The sequence below is a fragment of the Eublepharis macularius genome, chromosome 15 (genome assembly GCF_028583425.1).
Source record: "Eublepharis macularius isolate TG4126 chromosome 15, MPM_Emac_v1.0, whole genome shotgun sequence".
Classification (NCBI taxonomy): Eukaryota; Metazoa; Chordata; class Lepidosauria; order Squamata; family Eublepharidae; genus Eublepharis; species Eublepharis macularius.
The window spans coordinates 38,080,838-38,101,230 of NC_072804.1; the positions used below are offsets into that span (position 1 = coordinate 38,080,838).

The 20,393-nt window shown below is 47.6% G+C and overlaps 2 protein-coding genes across 8 annotated transcripts in view; both read left to right on the forward strand.

Moving 5' to 3' along the window:
• Nucleotides 1-6,086, forward strand: part of MACF1 (microtubule actin crosslinking factor 1) — a 286,862-nt gene extending 280,776 nt beyond the window's left edge. For 4 of the 7 annotated variants that reach the window (XM_054998843.1, XM_054998845.1, XM_054998847.1 and 1 more), the window contains 4 exons: nucleotides 263-474; nucleotides 1,450-1,560; nucleotides 3,824-3,947; nucleotides 4,358-6,086. In XM_054998843.1, coding sequence (XP_054854818.1) covers nucleotides 263-474; nucleotides 1,450-1,560; nucleotides 3,824-3,947; nucleotides 4,358-4,614 — 704 coding nt within the window. In that variant the 3' untranslated portion in view covers nucleotides 4,615-6,086. The remainder of the gene's footprint in view (nucleotides 1-262; nucleotides 475-1,449; nucleotides 1,561-3,823; nucleotides 3,948-4,357) is intronic. The other 3 variants (XM_054998846.1, XM_054998848.1, XM_054998849.1) reach the window with 1 other exon arrangement.
• Nucleotides 6,087-8,282: 2,196 nt separating this feature from the next.
• Nucleotides 8,283-20,393, forward strand: part of BMP8A (bone morphogenetic protein 8a) — a 30,550-nt gene continuing 18,439 nt past the window's right edge. The window contains exons 1-2 of the mRNA XM_054998879.1: nucleotides 8,283-8,289; nucleotides 8,560-9,162. Of these exons, the coding sequence (XP_054854854.1) occupies nucleotides 8,283-8,289; nucleotides 8,560-9,162 (610 nt within the window). The remainder of the gene's footprint in view (nucleotides 8,290-8,559; nucleotides 9,163-20,393) is intronic.

Genomic DNA, 20,393 nt, shown 5'->3' on the forward strand with positions numbered 1-20,393 from the left:
TTCAGTAGAAGGCACTTCATGTGCTCTGCTGCCAAGATAGCCTTTTCTGCCCCTCTCCAACTAACTTAGAATATTTTAGATGGTGACCTATCAGATTGAGAGCGCCAGGATGGTATTCCCGTGGGGTGTGCCATCAGTAGGAACTAGGAAGAAAAGATGGGCCCTCTCCCCAAACAGGCTTGCAGTTTGTCAGAAAGCTTTTGTCTTTTGATACTGATTTACTGTGTTTTCCCTTCCTTCCTTCCTTCCATCCTTCCTTCAGCACGTGGAAGAACTAACCTCGAACTTCGAGAGAAATTCATTCTCCCAGAGGGAGCTTCTCAGGGAATGGCGCCATTCCGCTCCAGGGGTCGCAGGTCCAAGCCTTCCTCTCGGGCAGCTTCCCCAACACGATCCAGTTCTAGCGCCAGCCAGAGCAATCACAGCTGCGCTTCTATGCCCTCCTCCCCAGCCACGCCTGCCAGCGGGACAAAGGTAAGAGGGTTTCATCAGCCTTCCAAAGAGGCTCTTCCCGTTCATTTAACTTCTTTGTTTAACTCCTTTCTTTCCCAAGATCAGTTCAGGCAGGCAGGCTTGGGCCCGCCTCTGTTTACAGCGGTGCACATTTGGCACAGGCAATGCACCCATGCTCTGCACAGGCAGTTGAGAGCGGCGTTAAAAATGTGCCAAGCTTCTGCGGAAGGCAGCTGTCAGTCACCCCTGAGATGAGTTCAGAACCCAAGGAGTGCAGCAGGCTGGAGTCCCCATATGGCTGGATGAAATAGCATAGTGCAGGCCACCACACACGCGCACACATGCGCACACACGCACACACACAAATAGGGTCCTACAGAGATTGTGAACAAGACGTGACACTATCCGGTCCACAGAATCAACCATTGTGCGGATGTTTGGGGTGGGGTGAAAGTTGGGCCTCAGCGTATGGTAGGTGCTGATGAGAGGATGCCAACAGAAGCCAAAACCTCAGCACCATTGAGGGAAATTTCAGAATCATTCTTTCCCCCCTTCACTCTGCAACGCCCTGCCACATGCAGGTAGGTAGAAAACATGGCGAGTTTCTCTTCCTTACTCTCCCCTCCAAATCGTATCTTTGTTTGTGTGTGTCTTGTTTTTGATTCGGGGGCCATTTCTGATTTGTTTCCTGTCTTCTGAAATGTCAGGATTTTTTTTTTCCCCCTCCAATCTGGGCACACTGCCAAGACGGTCACATTGACCCCTGAGCACTTTGCGTGCTTCCGCCTGTGTGCATCCTCCATCTCACCGGGCCAATGTGCGTTTGTTTTCACAACCTCTATTTTTTTTTAATTTGAGGATTTATTTACTTTTTTTAAAATTTCTTTCCTTCCATCCTGGACACTTCCTTCTCCTGCCTCCATTCTCTCTCACTTCCCCATCCCTTTCCCCCCACCCCCGTTCCCTCCACCTCTCTTTGGATTCTCCATTTCACAGACTCTGCATCACTTCACTCGCTGTTATGACAAACCCTGGTTGGTAAACAGCAAGGCAGGCACCCCTTTGAGGGTCTCCGATACTGCCGACCTGCACCTGTCTGCTTCCGAGGTAGAGTATGGCTTCCCTGGGGCAGTGGAGCAGGGTGGCCGGCGGCCTTTTCCTTTTGTAACGCTTTCCTTGTTCGTTATAACAGCGCTTGGCTAACCCTCCTCTGATGCTCAGGCTGTTGCCTTTTTGTAGGTTCCTAGTTCAAATGTCTTTCTTTTAAAAGAAAGAGTACACACAGGTAGTATAGAGCACAGTTTGCAAACAGTTTCTGCTGAAATGGTGAACATTGTTCAGATATCCAAGAAACAATACGGTAAAAGAGTTCCCTACCTAAAGGGAGGCTTCATTTAGAAGTGATTTATTAATGCTAACTTGTGTGCGTGTAAGGTGCTGTCAAGTCGCAGCTGAGTTATGGTGACCTTGTAGGCAAGAGACAAACGGGTGCTTTGCCATTGCCTCTGAACTGCCCACGTAACACCTGCAAAAACTGCATCTGCACAAATGCCGTGCTTGGTCTGGGGGGGAGGAAGTGGGGGGAGTCCTTTAAGCGGCTACCCAGGCACCCTGGGAAACCAGAGGCTACTCTAGATGGGAGCCCTCTTGGCTCACTTCCACATCAGCTGTTTGGTCCAGCTTGGATGCTAAAGAGGAGCCGTTTCCCCCCCCCCCCCCTGCTTCCAAACAGCATTATAATACTTCCGTGCACCTTCTGGCTTTTCTGCAACTTTTCCTAAACCTGCTTTACTCCGAACTTGCTCGGAAGCTTGCAGTAAATCAGAGGCAGCTTCCATGTGGATGGGAAGTCTGGGTCTTTTCTCAGTCCTGCAGATGTCTGTGCAAAGACCAGAAGTGATCTTAGTGAAGTTGACTGATAGCAGCAGGGCAATGGTTGACTTGGTGGTCACAAATTATATGGAGCTGCCATCTGCTGAGCCGTGTCCCCTGGCCGGTCTAGCCTCAAATCGCCCCTCTCTGCCTGGCAGCATCTCTCCCAACTCTGCTTACTGAGATCCCTTTTAATTGCAGAGCTGTCAGAGATTGTATCTGGGACCTTCTGCACCAACCAGCAGGGGACTCTGTTTTCTTTTTTAACCTCACTGTGGAGGTTGCAGTGCCTCTCCCCCTTCCTCAGTCTGAAATGCTAAGCTTCTGGTTGACTGTGCCCTACCAGTCTCGGTGTCTCTGCCTGCCCTTCAGCCTGGTAGAAAAGCAGAGGTGGATGATGCAAGCGGCTAGTGGTTAGGCAGTTCCCCACCTCTGGTGCTTTCTGTGTTTAAGTAACTGGTGGGCTGGTATAAGTTGCAGACTTGTTACTCATCCCAGGGAAAGTTGCTTGTGGACAGGCCTTTGTGGTCGGGATGGGATCCCTTCTGCTTGCTCCCCAGGCAGGACTGTGCTAAGCAGGCTGTGTCTTTAAGTTCTCAGGCATGGGGGAGAGGTAACATGCCAGTTCTGGTCCTGTTGGGCTGGAATCTGACGAAACCCTGCCCCTTCGAGCCTCTTCTGTCCTGTATCCTCCTTCCACAAAGATCCACCTTCACCTGAGCTTTTAAAAAACTGCTGAGAGAGGTTTGGAGAAATGCAGCAGTCTCCTGATTCTAAATTTTGGTGACTTAACCTTGCCAAAGGTGAATTTTTGGCCACTCTGGAGTGCCCCTTCTCTTCCTTTAGAGACAGGGCAGCGTTCTGACATACTAGCTGGCTTCATGTGATAAAAAGGACTCCCTGCATCAGGTTTTCTGTCTCTTCTAGCTGCAGCACATGAACAATCAGGAAGAAAGTGGGGAAGGCCGGCAGGAATAAATATTTATCATCAGAAGGCAAAAAAAAATTTCAGGAAACGGAAGCGCTCCTTAAAATCCTCTGGTGCCACCACTAATTCAGTCCTTGTGAACCTCAGTTTAACTAAACGCTTGGGCCAAGCCCTTCGTTTGTCTTGTTTGCTGCTGTGGCTTGGATCCATCAGTAGCGGGCACAGACAGAAAGGGGTTCCTGTCCGCAGAGCACAGCTTCCTTGCCTCCTCCCTCCTGCTGCAACCCCCAGAGTTCCCTCCCCTGCTTCTGGGGGCCAGGGAGCCTGCCGGAACCACAGCAGAGAGGTTGGTAGCAAAGGGGTGGGGGAATCTGCAGAAATCCCCACTTCCTTCCGTTCATGGAACTCCTCTACTGGATCTGATCCTGTATTTATTTCCTCACTATATGATGATGTTTGGACTGCCTTCTTGCTAGACTGCAGATTTTTCCTTGGGCTTGACCTCTTTTCAGATGTGATTATGGCTCGGACTTCCGTATTGAAAACCTCTCAATATTTCTTTGTTTCAAGGCCACCCCATCTTCAAGCAGTAAACTGAAGCGACCCACTTTCCACTCAAGCAGAACTTCCCTTGCTGGCGATACCAGCAACAGCTCCTCACCAGCTTCTTCCGGGGCCAAAACCAACCGAGCAGGTGAACACCATCCCCCAGGAGAGCAGCCAGTGGTTCCCTGGACACAGCTTGGGCTTGCAACACAAATGCTCAAACACCAGCAAAGGCATGGCTGCCAACAGCACCAGCTGCTCTAGCATCTGGAGTATCTTCCAAGGGGTGATGCTGTTGGGCTAATTCAGCTCTGCTGTGGAAAGGGCCGGCTGGCCTGCCCCTGGCCTGCTCCACATTTGTCACGTGGACCAGAACACCCCAGTTGGAGCATGCGAAAATGTGACAACCGGCTGAGAGACCAGCAGCTGCAGCCTCCAGTTGAAAGATAGGGGTGGGGCTGTGGGGAAGCATAGATGCCAACTGAGAAACTGGAAAGATGGGCTGTTAGTCTCTCCTGACCGTCCGTGGTAGTCACATATATCTGGTTTAACTTTCAGATCCTAAGAAAACCACCAGTCGCCCTACAAGCCGGGCTGGAAGCCGTGCAGGCAGCAGAGCCAGCAGCCGCCGGGGCAGCGATGCCTCCGATTTTGACCTTCTGGAAACGCAGTCGGCTTGCTCAGACACTTCAGAGAGCAGCGCAACGGGCGGGCAGAGCAGTTCCCGACGGGGAATGGCAAAGCCTTCCAAAATCCCAACCATGTCCAAGAAAACATCCACTGCCACCCCCAAAACTCCAGGCCCCAAGAGATAATACTCCATTCTCACATGCCCACCTCTATACACACACACACACACACAAAACCCTGTGTCCGGTTTTTAATCCTGCTTCATACATTGGATGTATATTTATTCTACACGGGAGAAATTATATTGTTAAAAGTGTAAAAGAATAATTGTGTTATGAAGCTGCCTTATTTTGTTCTGTTTATTTTTTTTTTCTTTGTAAGTTACTATTTTCATGTGAATATTTATGTAGATAAAACTTGCCTTCTGGTGACCTTCTTTGCGTTGGGGGGCCCAGGAAAGCAAATTGAAATGTGGAAGAGAATACAAGCAAGCAAAAAAGGTCATGATGTGAAAATGTAAGAAAAAAAAGAAGCAAAAAAAAATTATAAATAGGATTTCTGTGCAGTGCAGGAGCCAATCCTGCTTTATCTTTTAGGATTGTTTCCTAAATGCATCTTTATAAAAACTTAACTTGCTGTCTCAGCAAGGTTAAAATATATTTAAAAGCAACACCTGAATATCCAGCAGTGTTTAAGGAACTCTTTCTTTCCTCTTCTTTTTCTTTCTTTTATTATTATTTTTTTCTTTTTTTGTAAATCATGGATACCTCAATAAGAGAGAAATGTGAGGTGTTGGGAATCTGGAACTTCTGTTTCCAATTTTTAATAGAAATCATTGTGGGTGGTTTTTACCTGAAGGTCAGTGGAGTGAGTTTGAATAAAGAAGTAAAATTTTGCACATGCTTCATACAGTAAAGAAGCTCACTAAAAAGTGCTGCATTCTAGCAAAACAAAAGTACTGTCCGCAGTTGAGCTTTTTAAAGAACAACTAATCTTACGTTTTCAGGGGGCTGCACTTACCGCTGTCCAGAAACATCACCCTGGTGTGGGAAATCGGGGGGGGTTGGGGACGCAAGATGACATTTTTAATATGGGGACAAAAAGGGGAGCTACTGTGCCTCGTTCTCCAGTCTCATCACTGTAAAAGACTGACCACTTTTTAAGTTCAAGAACTGCTATTTAACTGCATCAATTTCCTATTTATTGTCTCAACTGGTAAATTCCACACCGGACCAGACTGACGTTTGCGGGTTCTCCACTCCCGAGGAGAAAAGCTGGCTTCCACACGCACCGTAGCTTGTTCTGGGAAATGTTTCAGAGTCTATCACCAGCAGCCCACTTGCTAGCAAGCCCCGTCTTGCTTTTTGTATGCTCATTTTTTTCCTTTGTAGAGGAAGTTTAAAAAAAAAAAAGCTGATCATGTGACCATACATGAGGGAGGGGAAGGGAGTGGGGGGGGGCTCTCTGGTCTTCCTGTATTATTAACTTTTTGCTCTTGGCCCACTCTGACCACATTGCTGTGTGATTCTCTCAGTTGGTTAAATTGAGCCAGAACTCTGAAGCTCTACCAATGAATTGTTAAAAAACAAAAAAAGAGGGGAGACACTTTTTGTATTAAAATTGCTTGCAGTAATAATAAAAGGACCCTGGCCTCTTATTGTCTGCTCTTGTATTAAAGTGAGTTATCTTTTTTTCTCTCTGTAAGATAAGAAAACCCTGGCGCTACTCGGCCAGTAACTTCATCTAATAACGCCAAAAATTTGGTGCAACAGGAAAGCATGCCCAAAAAAGTTTGCCACGTCTGCTGCTCTCAGGAGGGTCTGAGTGATACCAAGAGGCCAATCCAGGCTTTTGCACATGCAGAAGAAAGATACTCCTGGTTCTGTCCCATCTGGGGGTTTTCTGATTACAGCCATCCTTTTAAAAGACTTTTTTTAAACGTCCACTTTGAGGGTGAGCTCTCACTCATGCATTGAGAGAGTACCAGTTAGTCCTAATAAAGGGATTACTTTAGAGTGCCTGTACCAGTCCTTTATTATAGTGCCCGGGTGCACTCAAGCAACAGACGTCACTCAGCCAAAAGGCAAAGGCATCGGCGCTTCTCTGCAAAGTATTAACAAAGGGGAGATTTCACCCTTGTCTATTGCCTGGGAAGCTGCCAGGACTTTGTGTCATAAACAGTCCCGGGTGAGGATTTCTTAGCTAAAAAGGGGCTCAAGCCAATGGATTGCAGTTACTTGAGTGGTGAGAATTGCACTCTGTACATTCTTAAAGGCATTGTCTTTAATGTTTAGTTTGTGTGTTCCAGAACTCTGGTGTGGTAGGCACAGAGTCCAGGCCCAAGTCCTGTGATGGGGCACCCGCCATGAGGATGCCATGATGATCTCATTGGTTTGCAGAACTCCAATTGGGCTGAGCATATAACTTGCTATAGAAAAGTGGGCACAGAAAGGCAGCATGGTATAGCCTGATCTCATCAGATCTCAGAAACCAAGAGAAGTTGGTACTTCAATAGGAAACTCAAAGACTGAAGGTGAAGGCAATGACAACCCACCTTTGTTTCTCGCTTGCCTCGAACGCCCCTTGCTTAGGTCACCAAAAGTCGGTTGTGACTTGACAATACATATGTACATATAGAAAGGTGGAGGGCAGAAGTGAGCAAACTGGAGCGTGGTTGCTATGCTCCCCCCGCCCAGTTTTTCATGCAGCCTCTCGGTGTTCGCTGGGTGCCTTGGAGTGAAGCTCCTGAAAAACAAAACAGCTTGAATGCTCTTAAAAGCCTTGTGGGAGAAAGGGTCTCTGGGTCTCTGCCCACTTTGGGGGGATCAAAGGTGGACACACATGGCCCTTGGGATAAAAATTTGCCCATTCCTGTGGCAGGTAGGTGATGCTCTGAGAAGGAAAATTTCATTGATGCTTTATTCAGATATGTCTTCTTTGCTTTTCTCCCCAGTTAGGTGTCCAACAACTTTTTTGTTGTTCTCCCCTTTTCTATTTCATCCTCACAACAATCCTGTTGAGAGCGTGCTCAGCTCAGGGTCACCCAGCAAGCTTCCATGACAGCAAGGGATATAACCTGGTTCTCCCAGACCCTAATGCCATATTCTAGCCGCCACCACTTTTGTTGCAGTGGAGGTGGGCTTTTGTTTTGCTTTTCCCATCTCCTGCTGCTGGGCTGGGCTATGTCACATCTATAAAGGCAACAGACTTAAGGGAGGGAAGCCCAGTTGAAACCGGGGCAAACGCCCAAATTGGTGACATGTTTCAAAAGAAGAGGGGAAAGCCTGAATGCGTGACACTCGTTCTGGAAAGCTCCTGTCCGTTTTTTAAAACCTGAAATGCATTAAGAGTCAGCTTGACTAAAGTTGCGCACACCCTTCTAGAAGATTTCTTGCAATTTTATATACTGGTATAGCGTTTCCCTGCTTAAGTAAAAATGTTCCCCAGAGGATAAAGCATCCTGTGATTTATTCAAGAACTAAGTCCAGACGGGAGTTTCTTAGTTCCGGAAAGAAAAACACTATTTCAGAATAGGTTTTCTTAGACTATAGCCCAATATGTCAGATACTATGTTCTTTATTTAGACCCTGCTTTCCTCCCAAAGTGGCTGATGTTGATTTCCCCTTCTTTGTTTCATCCTCACAACAACCCTGTAAGGTTGGTTAGGCAGAGAGTATGTGACTGGCCCAAAGACACCCAGGAGCTTCCACAGCAAGAGTGTTCATAGATCCAGAAGAGTTAGCTGTGTGAGTCAGTAGCTGCAAAATAGTAAAAAGTCCAGTAGCACCTTTAAGACTAACCAACTTTATCGAGGCATAAGCTTTTGAGAACCACAGCTCTCTTCCTCAGATACATGGAGGGTATGAAGAGTTGAATCACGGCAGCAGAACGGTGATTCGAACTCACGTCCTCCAGATCCCAACCTAACACCCTAACCACTAGGTCAGGTGGAGTCTGAGAGAGAGAGGGACCTCAGTGGGGTATAATGCCACAGAGTTCGCCCTCCAAAGCAGCCATTTTCTCCAGGGGAAGTCTGGAGGCCAGCTGTAATTCTGGGAGATCTCCAGGTCCCACCAGGAGACTGGCAACCCAGCCTGCAAACAGGCCCCCGCCCTCGGCCCGCCCCGAAGGGACCGCAGCTCTGCTACGACTGGAGGAGCGGCCTCTGCCCCAAAGAGCTTGCTCGGCCAACGCAGCGCCCTCGTCCCCCGTGGAGGTGGCCGGGGACCGCGGCCTGCGAGCCTTGCCGGCGCTCACCTCCCCCGGGCCGGGTCGGGCCGCCCAGCGCGCACGTGCTCCGGCCCCGCGCCGCTTAAAGGGCCGCCCCGACGGTAGCGGCGCGCCGAGCGCGATGCGGCTGCTGCCGCTGCTCTTCTTGCTGGTGGCGGGCGAGCGCGCGGAGCGGCAGGGGGCCGGGCGTGCCGCCTCCTGTCCGCGGCAGCTGCAGCAGCAGCAACGGCAGCAGCCCCCGCCGCCCCGACGGCTCAGCGGGCGCGAGAAGCGGGAGATGCAGCGCGAGATCCTGGCCCTGCTGGGCTTGCCGGGCAGAGTCTCTCCGGCCGGCGCCCGCCACTGGCCGCCGCCGCCCTCCGCCGCGCCCCTCTTCATGCTGGACCTGTACCGGGCCATGGCCAGCCAGGACGAGGAGGAGGAGGAGGAGGGCGGCCCCAGCTGGGCGCCTCCGCGGAGGGCCCTCGACGGGGCGGACACCGTCATGAGCTTCGTCAACTCGGGTGAGTCTCTGCCGGCGCCGGGGCTCTCGGCTTGCCACCTCTTGGTTGGAGAATTCCGGGAGATTTAGAGATGGACCTGGGGAGGGCCGGGACCTCCGCGGGGTATAATGCCATCGAGTCCTCACTCCAAAGCAGTCCTTTTCTCTCTGTCATCTGAAGATCCCTAGTCATTCCAGGAGATCTTCAGGCGCTACCTGGAGGATGGCATCCCTAGGCTGTCCTTCCCGGGGGTGGGGGCAGTGCTCTCTCTTCGGGGGGCAGCAGCCGGGCCAGGCTAGCAAGCAGCAGAGCGGCGGCTGGAGAAGGCTTTCAACTACGAAGTGTGTGTCCCAGCCGCTGCCCTGCCCGTCGGTCTCCGCAGTTCCCTCTGGCCTTGCTTCTCGCTCCATGGGACCTCGCCGTCGGAAGCTGGCCCTAATACTGGCAAGCCGCGCGGCGTCTGCGAGGAAAGGGAGCTCTTCTCGTCTCCCGCCGGGAGGGCCAGCGAGTCCGCTGTGCTGTCGGCAGTTCACCGAAGGCACAGTTGTCGTCGGCTCCAGAGAGGCCGGGCAGGGCAGGAAGGCAGGCCTCGCGGTGCCAGGTGACCCAGGGCCCGGGAGGGCAAGCCTTTGACAGAGGGCAAGGGGCTTGGCAAAAGCCCACCTGTGCCAGTGATGCCACCAAGCAAAAGGCCACCAAAGCAGGCAGGGAGGCAAGTGAGGAGTCAAAACTGACAGCCAGGACCTGGAAATTGCCTCCACTGTTTCCAGTGAGAGGGTCGCAGGCTCTTTCTCCATCAGCATTTGCTTATTCAAGATCCTTATTGAGAATCTTTCCTCTTCCCACCTTTTCTTGTCAAAGCAACGTCATTCACCTCCCTGAGCCCCGTCAACCATAGGAACCCTCCCTGCTGCTGCTTCAGCATCCCTGCTGCCCCCTCCTCCCTAATGATTCCTTTGGCATGCTTTCTCTCCCCCACCCGCTTCCCTTCTCTTACAGCTCTCCATGCATCCCCTTTTATTTGATGTAATTTATTTATAACCCACAGCAGCTAGAATAACCCTGCTTAGCCTGAGAGTACTTGGATGGGAGACCACCAAGGAAAACCAGGCAACAACCTCTGCTCCTCTCTTGCCTTGGCAACTCCATGGTGGGGTTGGTTGTGACTTGACAGCACAGTTATTGTTATTTATAGGCTGCCTTTCCCACAGACTCAAGGTGGATTATGGAGTACAGAAAGAGGGAGTACAGAAAAGTGTAATCCTGCTGTATGGAACTTTGAATTAACGTTGCAGTCGGACTGAGAATACGAAATTAAATGACAGTTTTGTCCTTTCAGCTTCCTCTGTTTCTCTGTAATGTTGTGAACCTGCCCTGGCAGCTGATAGATCCCAAAAGGTAGTTTATTGTGGGAGGAGTGACTGGAAGGAGGGAGTCACAGCTCCCCTTGGCGCTTGCCACCGAGGAGGAGAGAGGGACATGGGGGCAAGGAAAGAGCAGCACATGGATGCTCCCCTCTGATCGAGACATGCCCCAGGATTGGATGGATGCCTTGCCACTTGCAGCCAGGATCCTTGTTGCTGTGCCAGCGGGCAAGGTCAGCTTGCCAAGCACCTGGGGCAAAGCTGCGGGCAGGAAACCTCGGGCTCGTCTGTTTCCCAAAAAAGGGTGAAACAGAAGACCAGAGAGCTGGAGCAAAGCCAAAGAGATGCTGGAATCCAGTTGAGCTGGTTTCTGGGCCTCCAAAGTGCTGACGGACTGAAACTCCCTGGGCAAGCCACTTTCCAAATGTTCATCCCTTGAGACCCATTGCTTGAATTCCGGGCAATTTCAAGCCAGTCTGACAGTCTAAGTCTAAAGTTCCCATTTGGTGACTGAGACAGAAAACCCCCAGTGGTGTGCTTTCTTCTCCCTTCCCCAGTAGTCAGCCTAAGCCTCCAGGAAGTTGGCATCCAAGTGAACAGGAGTGGATTACCCACACAGTTGCCAGTCCTTGAGTGGCACCCCAAACCCCCTGAAGTGGCTGGCAAAGACTGGCAAAGGGGAATGGAAATGCAGGTTAGGCTGTGGGTGTGAGAGGTCCCGGAAGGACAAATGAGAGTCTGAACTGGATGGCAGGGAGAGTATTTCTTCTGGGCTACAATGAGCATCAGTAATATTTGAAATGGCTCAGTGGGATGTGCGGTTAATTTTGTATCATGTATCATGATACCGGTCTTTGTGAAAGAATGTGAAAATTAGGAAGGGTGCTTGATGCTTTATTTTATTTAGTTTACTTATACCCTGCCTTTCTGCCTAGTGGGAACCCGAAGTGGCTTACAATATTCTCCTCTCCGTTTAAAAGACTTAAAAGTTTTGCCTTGGGCGATGCATGCAGAATCACATGCTCAGAGTGTGTTCCCATGTGCATGCACACTTTCATGCAAATAACAGAGGAAGAATTAGCAGAACAGATTTGTAAGGTATTGGGGGGGGGGGATTTCCCTTTTCCCAGCAGGTGTCCTGCCCGGTAACTAAAGGGAAATCCAGTAAAGCACATATCCTAATAGATATGTAAAGAACCTTCACCGAGTGGTAGGTGATGTTGTAATTGTGGGGAAGAGCAAAAAGGAAAATAGCAGCCTCCCTTAGAGCTGCCCATATCTGTGGTTTTCTAAGAGTCTCTCTATACGAGATATCTTACATGATAATGCTCAAGTGTAGGGAGGTGCAACGTTAGCCGGGAAGCATAGTTTAAAAAGACAGAGCCAAAGGCTCTGTCAATTTCACCTCCCCTTCTGGGAAGCAAAGAGAAAATTAACAAACCCTCTCAGGAGCCATCTTTGCCAGCTCTGTAGAGAAGTGAAATTGACAGAGCTTTCTGCTTTGTCTTTTTAAACAACATGGTGTCTCTCAACACTTGAGCTTTCTCTTGTAAGATGGCTTGTGTAGAGAAACTCTCAGATGACAAAAGATAGTCACCCAGAGAAGGCAGGAAGAAAAGATGAGTGTGTATGTGTGTGTGTGTGGGGGGGTCTACCTGCTCTGCCCCAGCACCAGGGCCATGCTCTGCTTCCTGGCAAAAGTGGGCTGCTTTCCTTTGCGGAGTGTCACACTGGACTGCATCTCCATCCCATTCATCAAGCATGGGAAGCAGCAACATGAACGTAAAGCATTCCAGAGATGATGGTTTTTCAGCCAGCTGGATCACACTTCTGGATCCTATAAATGCTGTTGCTCATTCAGAATAACACACACTTGCCGAGCATTAGCACAATTCTCAAGTGAGAGTTGTCTGTTATGTTTGTTTGTTTTGGAGCAAAAGCATCTGTTCCACGCAGTGGCACACTTCTGGGGAATGAATGAAATGCTTTCCTCTGCCAGGTTGAGTTCCCTGCTCTTTACTTCTCAGGATTTGGGATGCATCTGGAATAAAGAGCTGGCTGCTCCCCAGTCAATTTCTGCCCAGTGTGACATCCTCACATTTTGCCTGGAAATCCTGGGCAGTTTCCAGTCTTTTCTTTGTTCTTTCACAATAGTTAATTTATTAGGCTTGGTATTTTGATGGCTTATTAATATAGTTACCTAAAATGTGTTCAGCAGCAGGAAAAAAATAACACATTAGAGATCAGAATAAATTCAGAAAATGAATACAGTTGTATCATTTTGCATAATTTATTTCCAGATTTCAAATATCTTGGCGTTCTTAACAAGGAAAGGATGATGGAGAAAGGCCAGAAGGTTTCAGAAGGTTTCTGCAAGCCTGAGGGCTAGAAACAGCCTCTATTTTGGTTGTTTGGGAATAAGCTAGTTTGTATATGGCCTGACTGGGATGGCCCAGGCTAGCCCAATCTCAGAAGCTAAGCAGGGTCAACCTTGGTTAGCACTTGAATGGGAGCTGGCAAAGGAAGTCCAGGGCTGCTATGTAGAGGCAGGTAATGGCAAACCACCTCTGAATGTCTCTTGCCTTAAAAACCCTATGAGGTTGCCATAAGTCACCTGTGAATTGACAGCAAAAAATTGTGTATACTATAGATATGAGGCATGCGTTTCAAAATCTACGTTTTAGAAATAATCTTGCCTCTTTTTCGTTGTTACATGATGGAACTGTGGTGGAAAGTGCTGTCAAGTCATAGATGACTTATGGCAACCCCTGGTGGGGTTTTCATGGCAAGAGACTAACGGAAGTAGCTTGCCACAGCCTGCCTCCGCAACCGTCGTCTTTGTTGGAGGTGTCCCATCCAATTACTAATGAAGGCTGACCCTACTTAGCTTCTGAGATCTGACGAGATCAGACTTATCTAGGCTATCCAGGTCAGGGCATGACAGAATTATATTTGCAAAATATGGGTTTAACTTTTTACAAAGCCTGTTCCACTATTATGAGTACTAATGAATGTCTCTTTCCATGAATATGCACGCTAACTTTCATGCATCGTAAAAATAAGCTTCAATGTATTCTACAAATCAAACTATGCAACCTGCCCACCCCTATTGCCTGCAGGGCAGTTTACCTTTGGTAACACCCAACAGGGAAATAGCTTGGAGGCCTTTAGCATCAGAGAAATACTGAGAACATTTTCGAAGTAAGATTCTCACCAGCTGACTTGATCTTCTAATGTGCTGTCTCAACCACAAGAGCTGTGGAGACCCACTGCCAAGAGGATGCAGAGATTCTCTTCTGAGAGCCAGTCACTGGCCACTGCAGCTATTTCTGGGAAATGCAGAGTGCCTGGGGGAGCCACCCAGTTTAATGGCTTACTTATGACCAAGGAAGGAGGACAGGCAGCCTTGACCTTGGAAGCTGCATTTTTCCCTAGCAATGGCTCCAAGAAAAGGCCTGCAAGCTGCCAGAGTCTTTGGGCACGATGCATTGGGATCTTCTATCCATCGTATGCATTTGTCCCCAGGGTGCACAAAACTCAATGGGTGCAGCAGCTTCTGTCATCAGTGGAGAAGTGGCTGGTGGCAAAACTTTCCCTTCTGTATCACTTTTAAAACTATGCTATGAGGAGCAGGATGGGACGAGGACAGGTGCTGTTGGAAAGGCCAGACTCCTAAAACATGGGCACTGTCGCCGAGGCCAGACTAGCTAAGTTGAGTCGTCCCTGATTAGTACTTGGATGGGAGACCACCAGGGAAGTCCAGGGTTGCTATGCAGAGGGAGGAAATGGCAGACCGCCTCTGCTTCTATCCAGCATTGAAGAACCCATAAGGGATCGCTATGAGTCAGTTGCAATGTAACAGCACATCAAGATCAACTCCGGTGCTCATGCAGATTCCCATAGAGGTTCCCAGCTGAACCCTCCCCCCTCTGCCAGTTTACCAGCTGCATCCTCCAAGCACCTGGTCACCTCTTCCCAAACCCCGCTCCCTTGCCTGCACCCCTTGCTTAATGAAACGGACACGTGCCTCGGTAAATGCTGTTTTAAATCATACTCCCGTTCACACGGGCTTTGAGAATGTTTTCAGGAGCCAGGTGTAGCTCACTGTCTTTTATCTTTCTTGGGGTGGGGGAAGGATTAAGGACACAAAGGTTGCCCACCTCAATCAGACCCAAGAAGGTCCTCCCAGAACCAAGCTACAAGTGACAAATGATAGACTCACGTGTATTCCTCCCTGTTCACTTGCGCTCCACTTGATCATGTGCCGCTCAAGTGTCATTCGTCACTTGTAGCTTGGCCCCCAGTTTCTGTTTCCAGCAGCAGTCAGCCACATGGCCCACCAAAGGAGGACAGGGTGGAATCTGCCCTCCTCTGTGGTCTGTCTCCACATCTTACTCAGTGGTATACTACTGCTCGGTATGGGGTTCCATTTAGCTACTGGAGCAGCTTCCCTCTGTGAATTTCTCTAATCCATTTGCCAGTCCATCAACTATAGTGGCCATCACTATGTTTTTGTGACTGTAAATTCTGTAAGTTAACTATGCAAGGGCACCTGTCACCCCACAACCATCACTGTATGCTATCCTGACATATTTCTGTCTCTTCCCTCTTTTGGTTGTTCAGATCAGGGGGCATTGGTTTCAGGTCATATTTCTCCCTTTAAAAGTGTGCATGCGTGCCCCTCCAGAGTTTCCAGGGCATGCAGGCAGCGCGACAGGGATCTAAAGCCGGCTGTGCCTGCCTGGGGGTGGATGCTCCTCCTTGCTCTTGGCATCCTTGTGCAAGATTGGGTGGAGCTGCTTCCCTTCTGTCTGTTTTAGCAAGTCAAACAGCTGGGGGCACCTTGGTGGGAGACCAGAGTGGGTGTTTGGGCAGGCCAGCAGGCTGCGCGGGCTGCCTCCTGTAGCCTGCCTTTAATTGCTAGCTGGGGGCACTTGCCTGAACTTCTGCTGTGTTTGGTTTCCAACCTTGTTTGTGCAGCCAGAACAGTGGCGCAAAGCTCAGTGGATTTAGCAGAAGATTATGGTCAGCCTGATTTAATGGCAAAGTCTCTCTTTACCCAAAGTGGGAAAACTTGGCCAGTATTTTTCACATAATGGCAGGCTAAATTCCTTACACTCCGAAGAAAAATATTTCAGTTCTTAGGGGCCAGCATCATATATTTTGGAGCCCAGACCTAAAGGGACAATTGAACACACTTCTGGAATTTGTAGGTGGAGTGGGGGTAGTGTAGCCAACCACCAGGTGGGGGGCTGGCATTCTCCTGCAATTGCACCTGATCTCCAGACTACAGAAATTGGCTCCGCCTCAAATCTCCAGAAATTTCCCAAGCCAAAGTTGGCAACATTAGCAAGTGCATATATATATATATTGTGCCACAATCACACAGAAGGACACACACTCTGCAATTCATGGTACTGGATGAGAATTCAACTTCCTAATCTTCTCTGTTTGTTCTCTTTTTAAAGTGCAAGTTTCATAGCCCATATGGTTGCAAAAATATGCTTGCCAGGCAATACCCCGTGAATGCTCAGAAGCCAGATGAGCAGGGTTGAATAAAATATCCTCTGGTCAAGTGGGGAGGGGGGGGGGGGTTCAGTGCCATATCTTTTCTCACAAAGCAGAATAAATTCTGCAAGATGGTTTTAAATTATGGAATTATGTATACCATGCTTAATTTAACCCCAGTCACAGAAGCCAAATTATCTTGCTGCAGAATTGTGAGTTTGACTTTAAGTGCAGAAATCATCTAGTCACACTCATGTGCCGGCCAAGCTTGTGAAATGTGGCATTTCATTCATTTCAATATTATTAGATGGAATAAGGCATGCCCTGTTTTGTGTTATGGCTTGTAGCAAGGCAAAAAACAAGCCCCGTTCAATTCTTTTGGAGACTTAACCCTTGCAACCCCCTTTCAATCAAATAATCTCCAAGGTGGTTTGCCACAGATTTGGGAAACGCCAATCTTTCATCTCACCCCTGGAGTCGAAGAGCACTTGGAGCAGAATTCTTTCTGATGAGGGAGGAACACATTCTGTCAATAGAGCTAGGCTAGGTTATTCGTAGGATAGGAGAAGTGATGGTACTTTCTGGTGGGCCTCCGCTTGTTGTCCCTATTCCAGGATGACCACAGATTCTTCGTGTTCTTAAGAGCTGCTGCAGAGAAAGAGGAATTGTTTGATTAGAATTCTAATGTAAGTAGAGTCCACATCACTCTACTGAGAGTACCGATAGAAATATTGTAGATTTTGTAGACATAACAATGCATATTCCTCAATTCGTCCCTTTCCTCTCCAGACGCAGCTTTTAGTTAGATTTATTTTTGAGACTTGGTTACTGATAGAAATTTTTTCCTGCATCTCTTTCAAATATATTTTAAGATCCCAAATTCTTTATGTGGTTCAGTACGCAAGTATTTCCTTTTAATTTAGTGTTCCAAAAAGGCTCCGGGAGCAAGATAATTACAGCAGAAGTGTAATTTATAGAACAGAATGGTACGTGCGTACACACAGATGCACACACGCACTTTAAAGTGCAACTAAAAATACTTTGAAAATGGAAGGGAGGTGAAAGACATCCTGTTCAGACCTGCAGAGATTTGGGGGCAGACTAGAAAGTTTGTACACTAAATAAGATGAAATTCTAAACTAAGAAGAACAGGTGACAGTAGATGACTTTTTCTGTGTTCTGGATAATGTATTAAGTGTTCAAGCCTCTAGAGGAGGCTTGAACACTTAATACATTGTCCAGAATATAGAAAAAGTTGGCTAGGCCTTGTGGTGGAAGTGATATATTTGAAAAACTGGTAGCAGAAATACTAGGTGAGGAACATCGGGTCTCAGAAACAAGAAGTGAAATTCAAGTGATTCATTAACATAGTTTCTTACAGTAAGACCGGCTGATGTTTAAATATGTAAAAGGTGAGGGAGAAGAGAGAATGTAAATTTGCCTGCTGGACCAAGCTAGGTTGGCATATGGATTATACAAGCTGTTACATCATTTTGCCAAACTCTTCCAAAGGCAGAATGGAAAGGCAGCAAATTATTTTTAACATAGGCTGATTCCGCACACATTGGATAATGCACTTTCAATGCACTTTATCAATCGTTTGAGGTGGATTTTTTGTTCCGCACATGAAAAAATCAATTCCAAATGATCTATAAAGAGGATTGGAAGTGCATTATCCAACGTGTGTGAAATCACTCATAGTGTGGGTAGGCAGAGACCACGGCTGGTATAGCTCCCACAGCAGCACACACATACTTCTCCTTCTTAGAAGTCTAAGAGCATTTCTTTTTCACCTGCCCCATGGCTCTTCAGGGTGAACAGGGCACTCGCTGCCCCTCCACTGCACCTGCCTGCTCTTTCCTACCTCATTTACCAATCCAGGCTTGGGAGGGGGGTGGTAGAGCTTAATCTTAGAGAGGTAGTGTTGTGTAGTGGTTAGAGTGTCAGTCTAGGATCCGGGAAACATGGGTTGGAATGCATCCTCTACCAGGGAAACGCGCTGTGATTTTGGGCAAGTCACACATCCTCTCAGCCTCACTTAACTGACTGTGAGGATAAAATGGAGGAGAGGAGAACCGTGCAAGCCCCTTTGGGTCACCACTGGGGAGAAAGGCAGGATAGAAATGAAATAAATAAATTAGCCTCATCTTTGTGCCAAGTGGCAGGTAAGTCCCTCCTGGCAAAGACTCCATGCGCAGCTTTCTTTTCCTTAATGGGGTGGGGGAGGGAAAGGAAGGCTGTCCAGGGGCTGAGATCCTAGCCCAGGGGAAGGCAGCCTTTCAGAACTCTTCTCTAATTCAAAATTTCCTGTGCTGGTAAAAAATAATAATGTTTTTTTAAAAAAATGCTTGAGAAGATTAGTGTAATATAATGTAATTAAAATGCAGGCCTTACTTGTATAGTATGATCTTTGTCTTTCCTTACTGAGTTTTCCAGCGTCTGGAACATATTTAGATACTTTAAGCTGAATGAGGGATCAGCTGTTAACCGGCTGCAAGAAGGACAGAGGACAGATTTCCTCTGTCCCTCCAGCAAGGGAAGAACTGGGAAAGATCCTGCTGAAGATCCGTTCTAATTAAGCATCACCTCCCCAGTGCAGCTGATCAGCTGGGGAAAGCAATTGGAAGCTTCCTTTCCCTTTCTTGTTAGTTGCTATAGTTCCCTCTCGATTGCTGTCTCTGTATCATTAGCTGCTTTGAGTCCCCAGGAGAAAAATGGAATACAAACATATTAAATAAATTAAATAAATAACATACGTTTCATGTGGGAAAATATCTGTTCACTCATGTATGTTGAATCCAAATGCTGAAAGCATTGCAAATGAAATTTTTTCACATGCTTAAATTTCACTGGTACATTTGTAGATCAAAATAGAGGCTCTGGGATCTTTCTTGGTACTTTCAAGCATCTCTGAACTTTGATGACCACCGTTCAGAACTTTTTAACTCAATGAGTCGCGTTTTGAAATCTTGAAATGCCATCCCCTGAAATGCAGACAAGTCAAAGCCACCGTTGTTGAAGTTTTCAAAATTAATTGAAAGGAAGATCTTGTGCGAGATCTCTCAAAATCTCCAAATCTATTCCGTTCTCATCAATACTAATGGTGCAACTTGTAGACAGTTCATTTATGTGTTGGAAGCAGCAGAAGGTTGAATTCCATCTATCCTGACAACATTCTAGGTTCTGTGACTGGTGCCTTCTGGGTTTCATAAAGAGCTAAAATCATGTGCTTGGGAAATGGAGGTTAAGTTGTCTCATGTGAACTGCAGTGCTGGTGATGCCAGTTAGACATGTCAGGCCGTTTCCACACGGCTTACCTTGTTCTGGAAAACAGCGAAATCTCACGTGAAGACGCTGTTATTGCGCAAGAAGACACGATAACAGCGTCTTCGCGCGAGATTTCACTGTTTTCCAGAACAAGGTAAGCCGTGTGGAAACGGCCTCTGTCTGCATAGCCATTTATCATAATTCCATTGGAAGTAGTTTTGTCCTCTTTCCAACCAAAAGGCTTTGTTGGCATCCAGTCTGTTTACAGAGCGCACCAAAACCTTACCATAACTTGGCATTTTAGAGTGGTGCTAGAAGGTGCAATACCAAATGATGAAACTACTGCACAAAAAACCAAAACTGCTTCAAACAGATACAAGTTCAAAGCCCTCCATGTTTTGTGAGGAAATCACAACACTTATGTGGTGACATGTCACAATAAAGCCAATAGCCGTTGGGAAGCAAAAAACAGGGAGAGGCTACAACCGCTTCTCCCAGCGTGCTGTGGTCACAAATAGAAAAAGAGGCACAAAACTCCCATCACACGTGTGATACAAAGTCCTCGTGTTGTTCTCCAACCAGCACTATTTTGTAGATGGACCATATTAAGTATTGCGATTCACAGCTCATCTCAAACAACTTTGTTGAAGCTGGAAGCTGATGGACAAAAAAAAACCCGGCTCACATTAGCCAAATATATACACGAAACCCCACGCCCCCTTTCAAGCAACAACCAATACAAACACATAACTAGAGTCCTTAGTTTGCATAAACTATATACATAGTAACTTATTTCCAGTATGGTGATCGGTCTTTATTCATTATTATACAGATCTGATTGGCCACTGCCAGCATGAACAACCAATAGTAACGAAGGCTTCAGGGGCCTTAGCTCAGCCTGAAGATAAGCCAACACACAACAGACTATGCTATTAATTTCTATGGAATAATTACCGATGGTCTCCATCCACGGAATCCAAAAGGGCTTCCATAGGTTTCCTTTTGGCTGTATCACGCTCAGTCTTCTCTTACACATGGGCTTTGCTATTAGTAAATCATTCATTTTTTCCCTCCACATCACATGGAAGGCAGCCTGTAGACAACTATTATTTA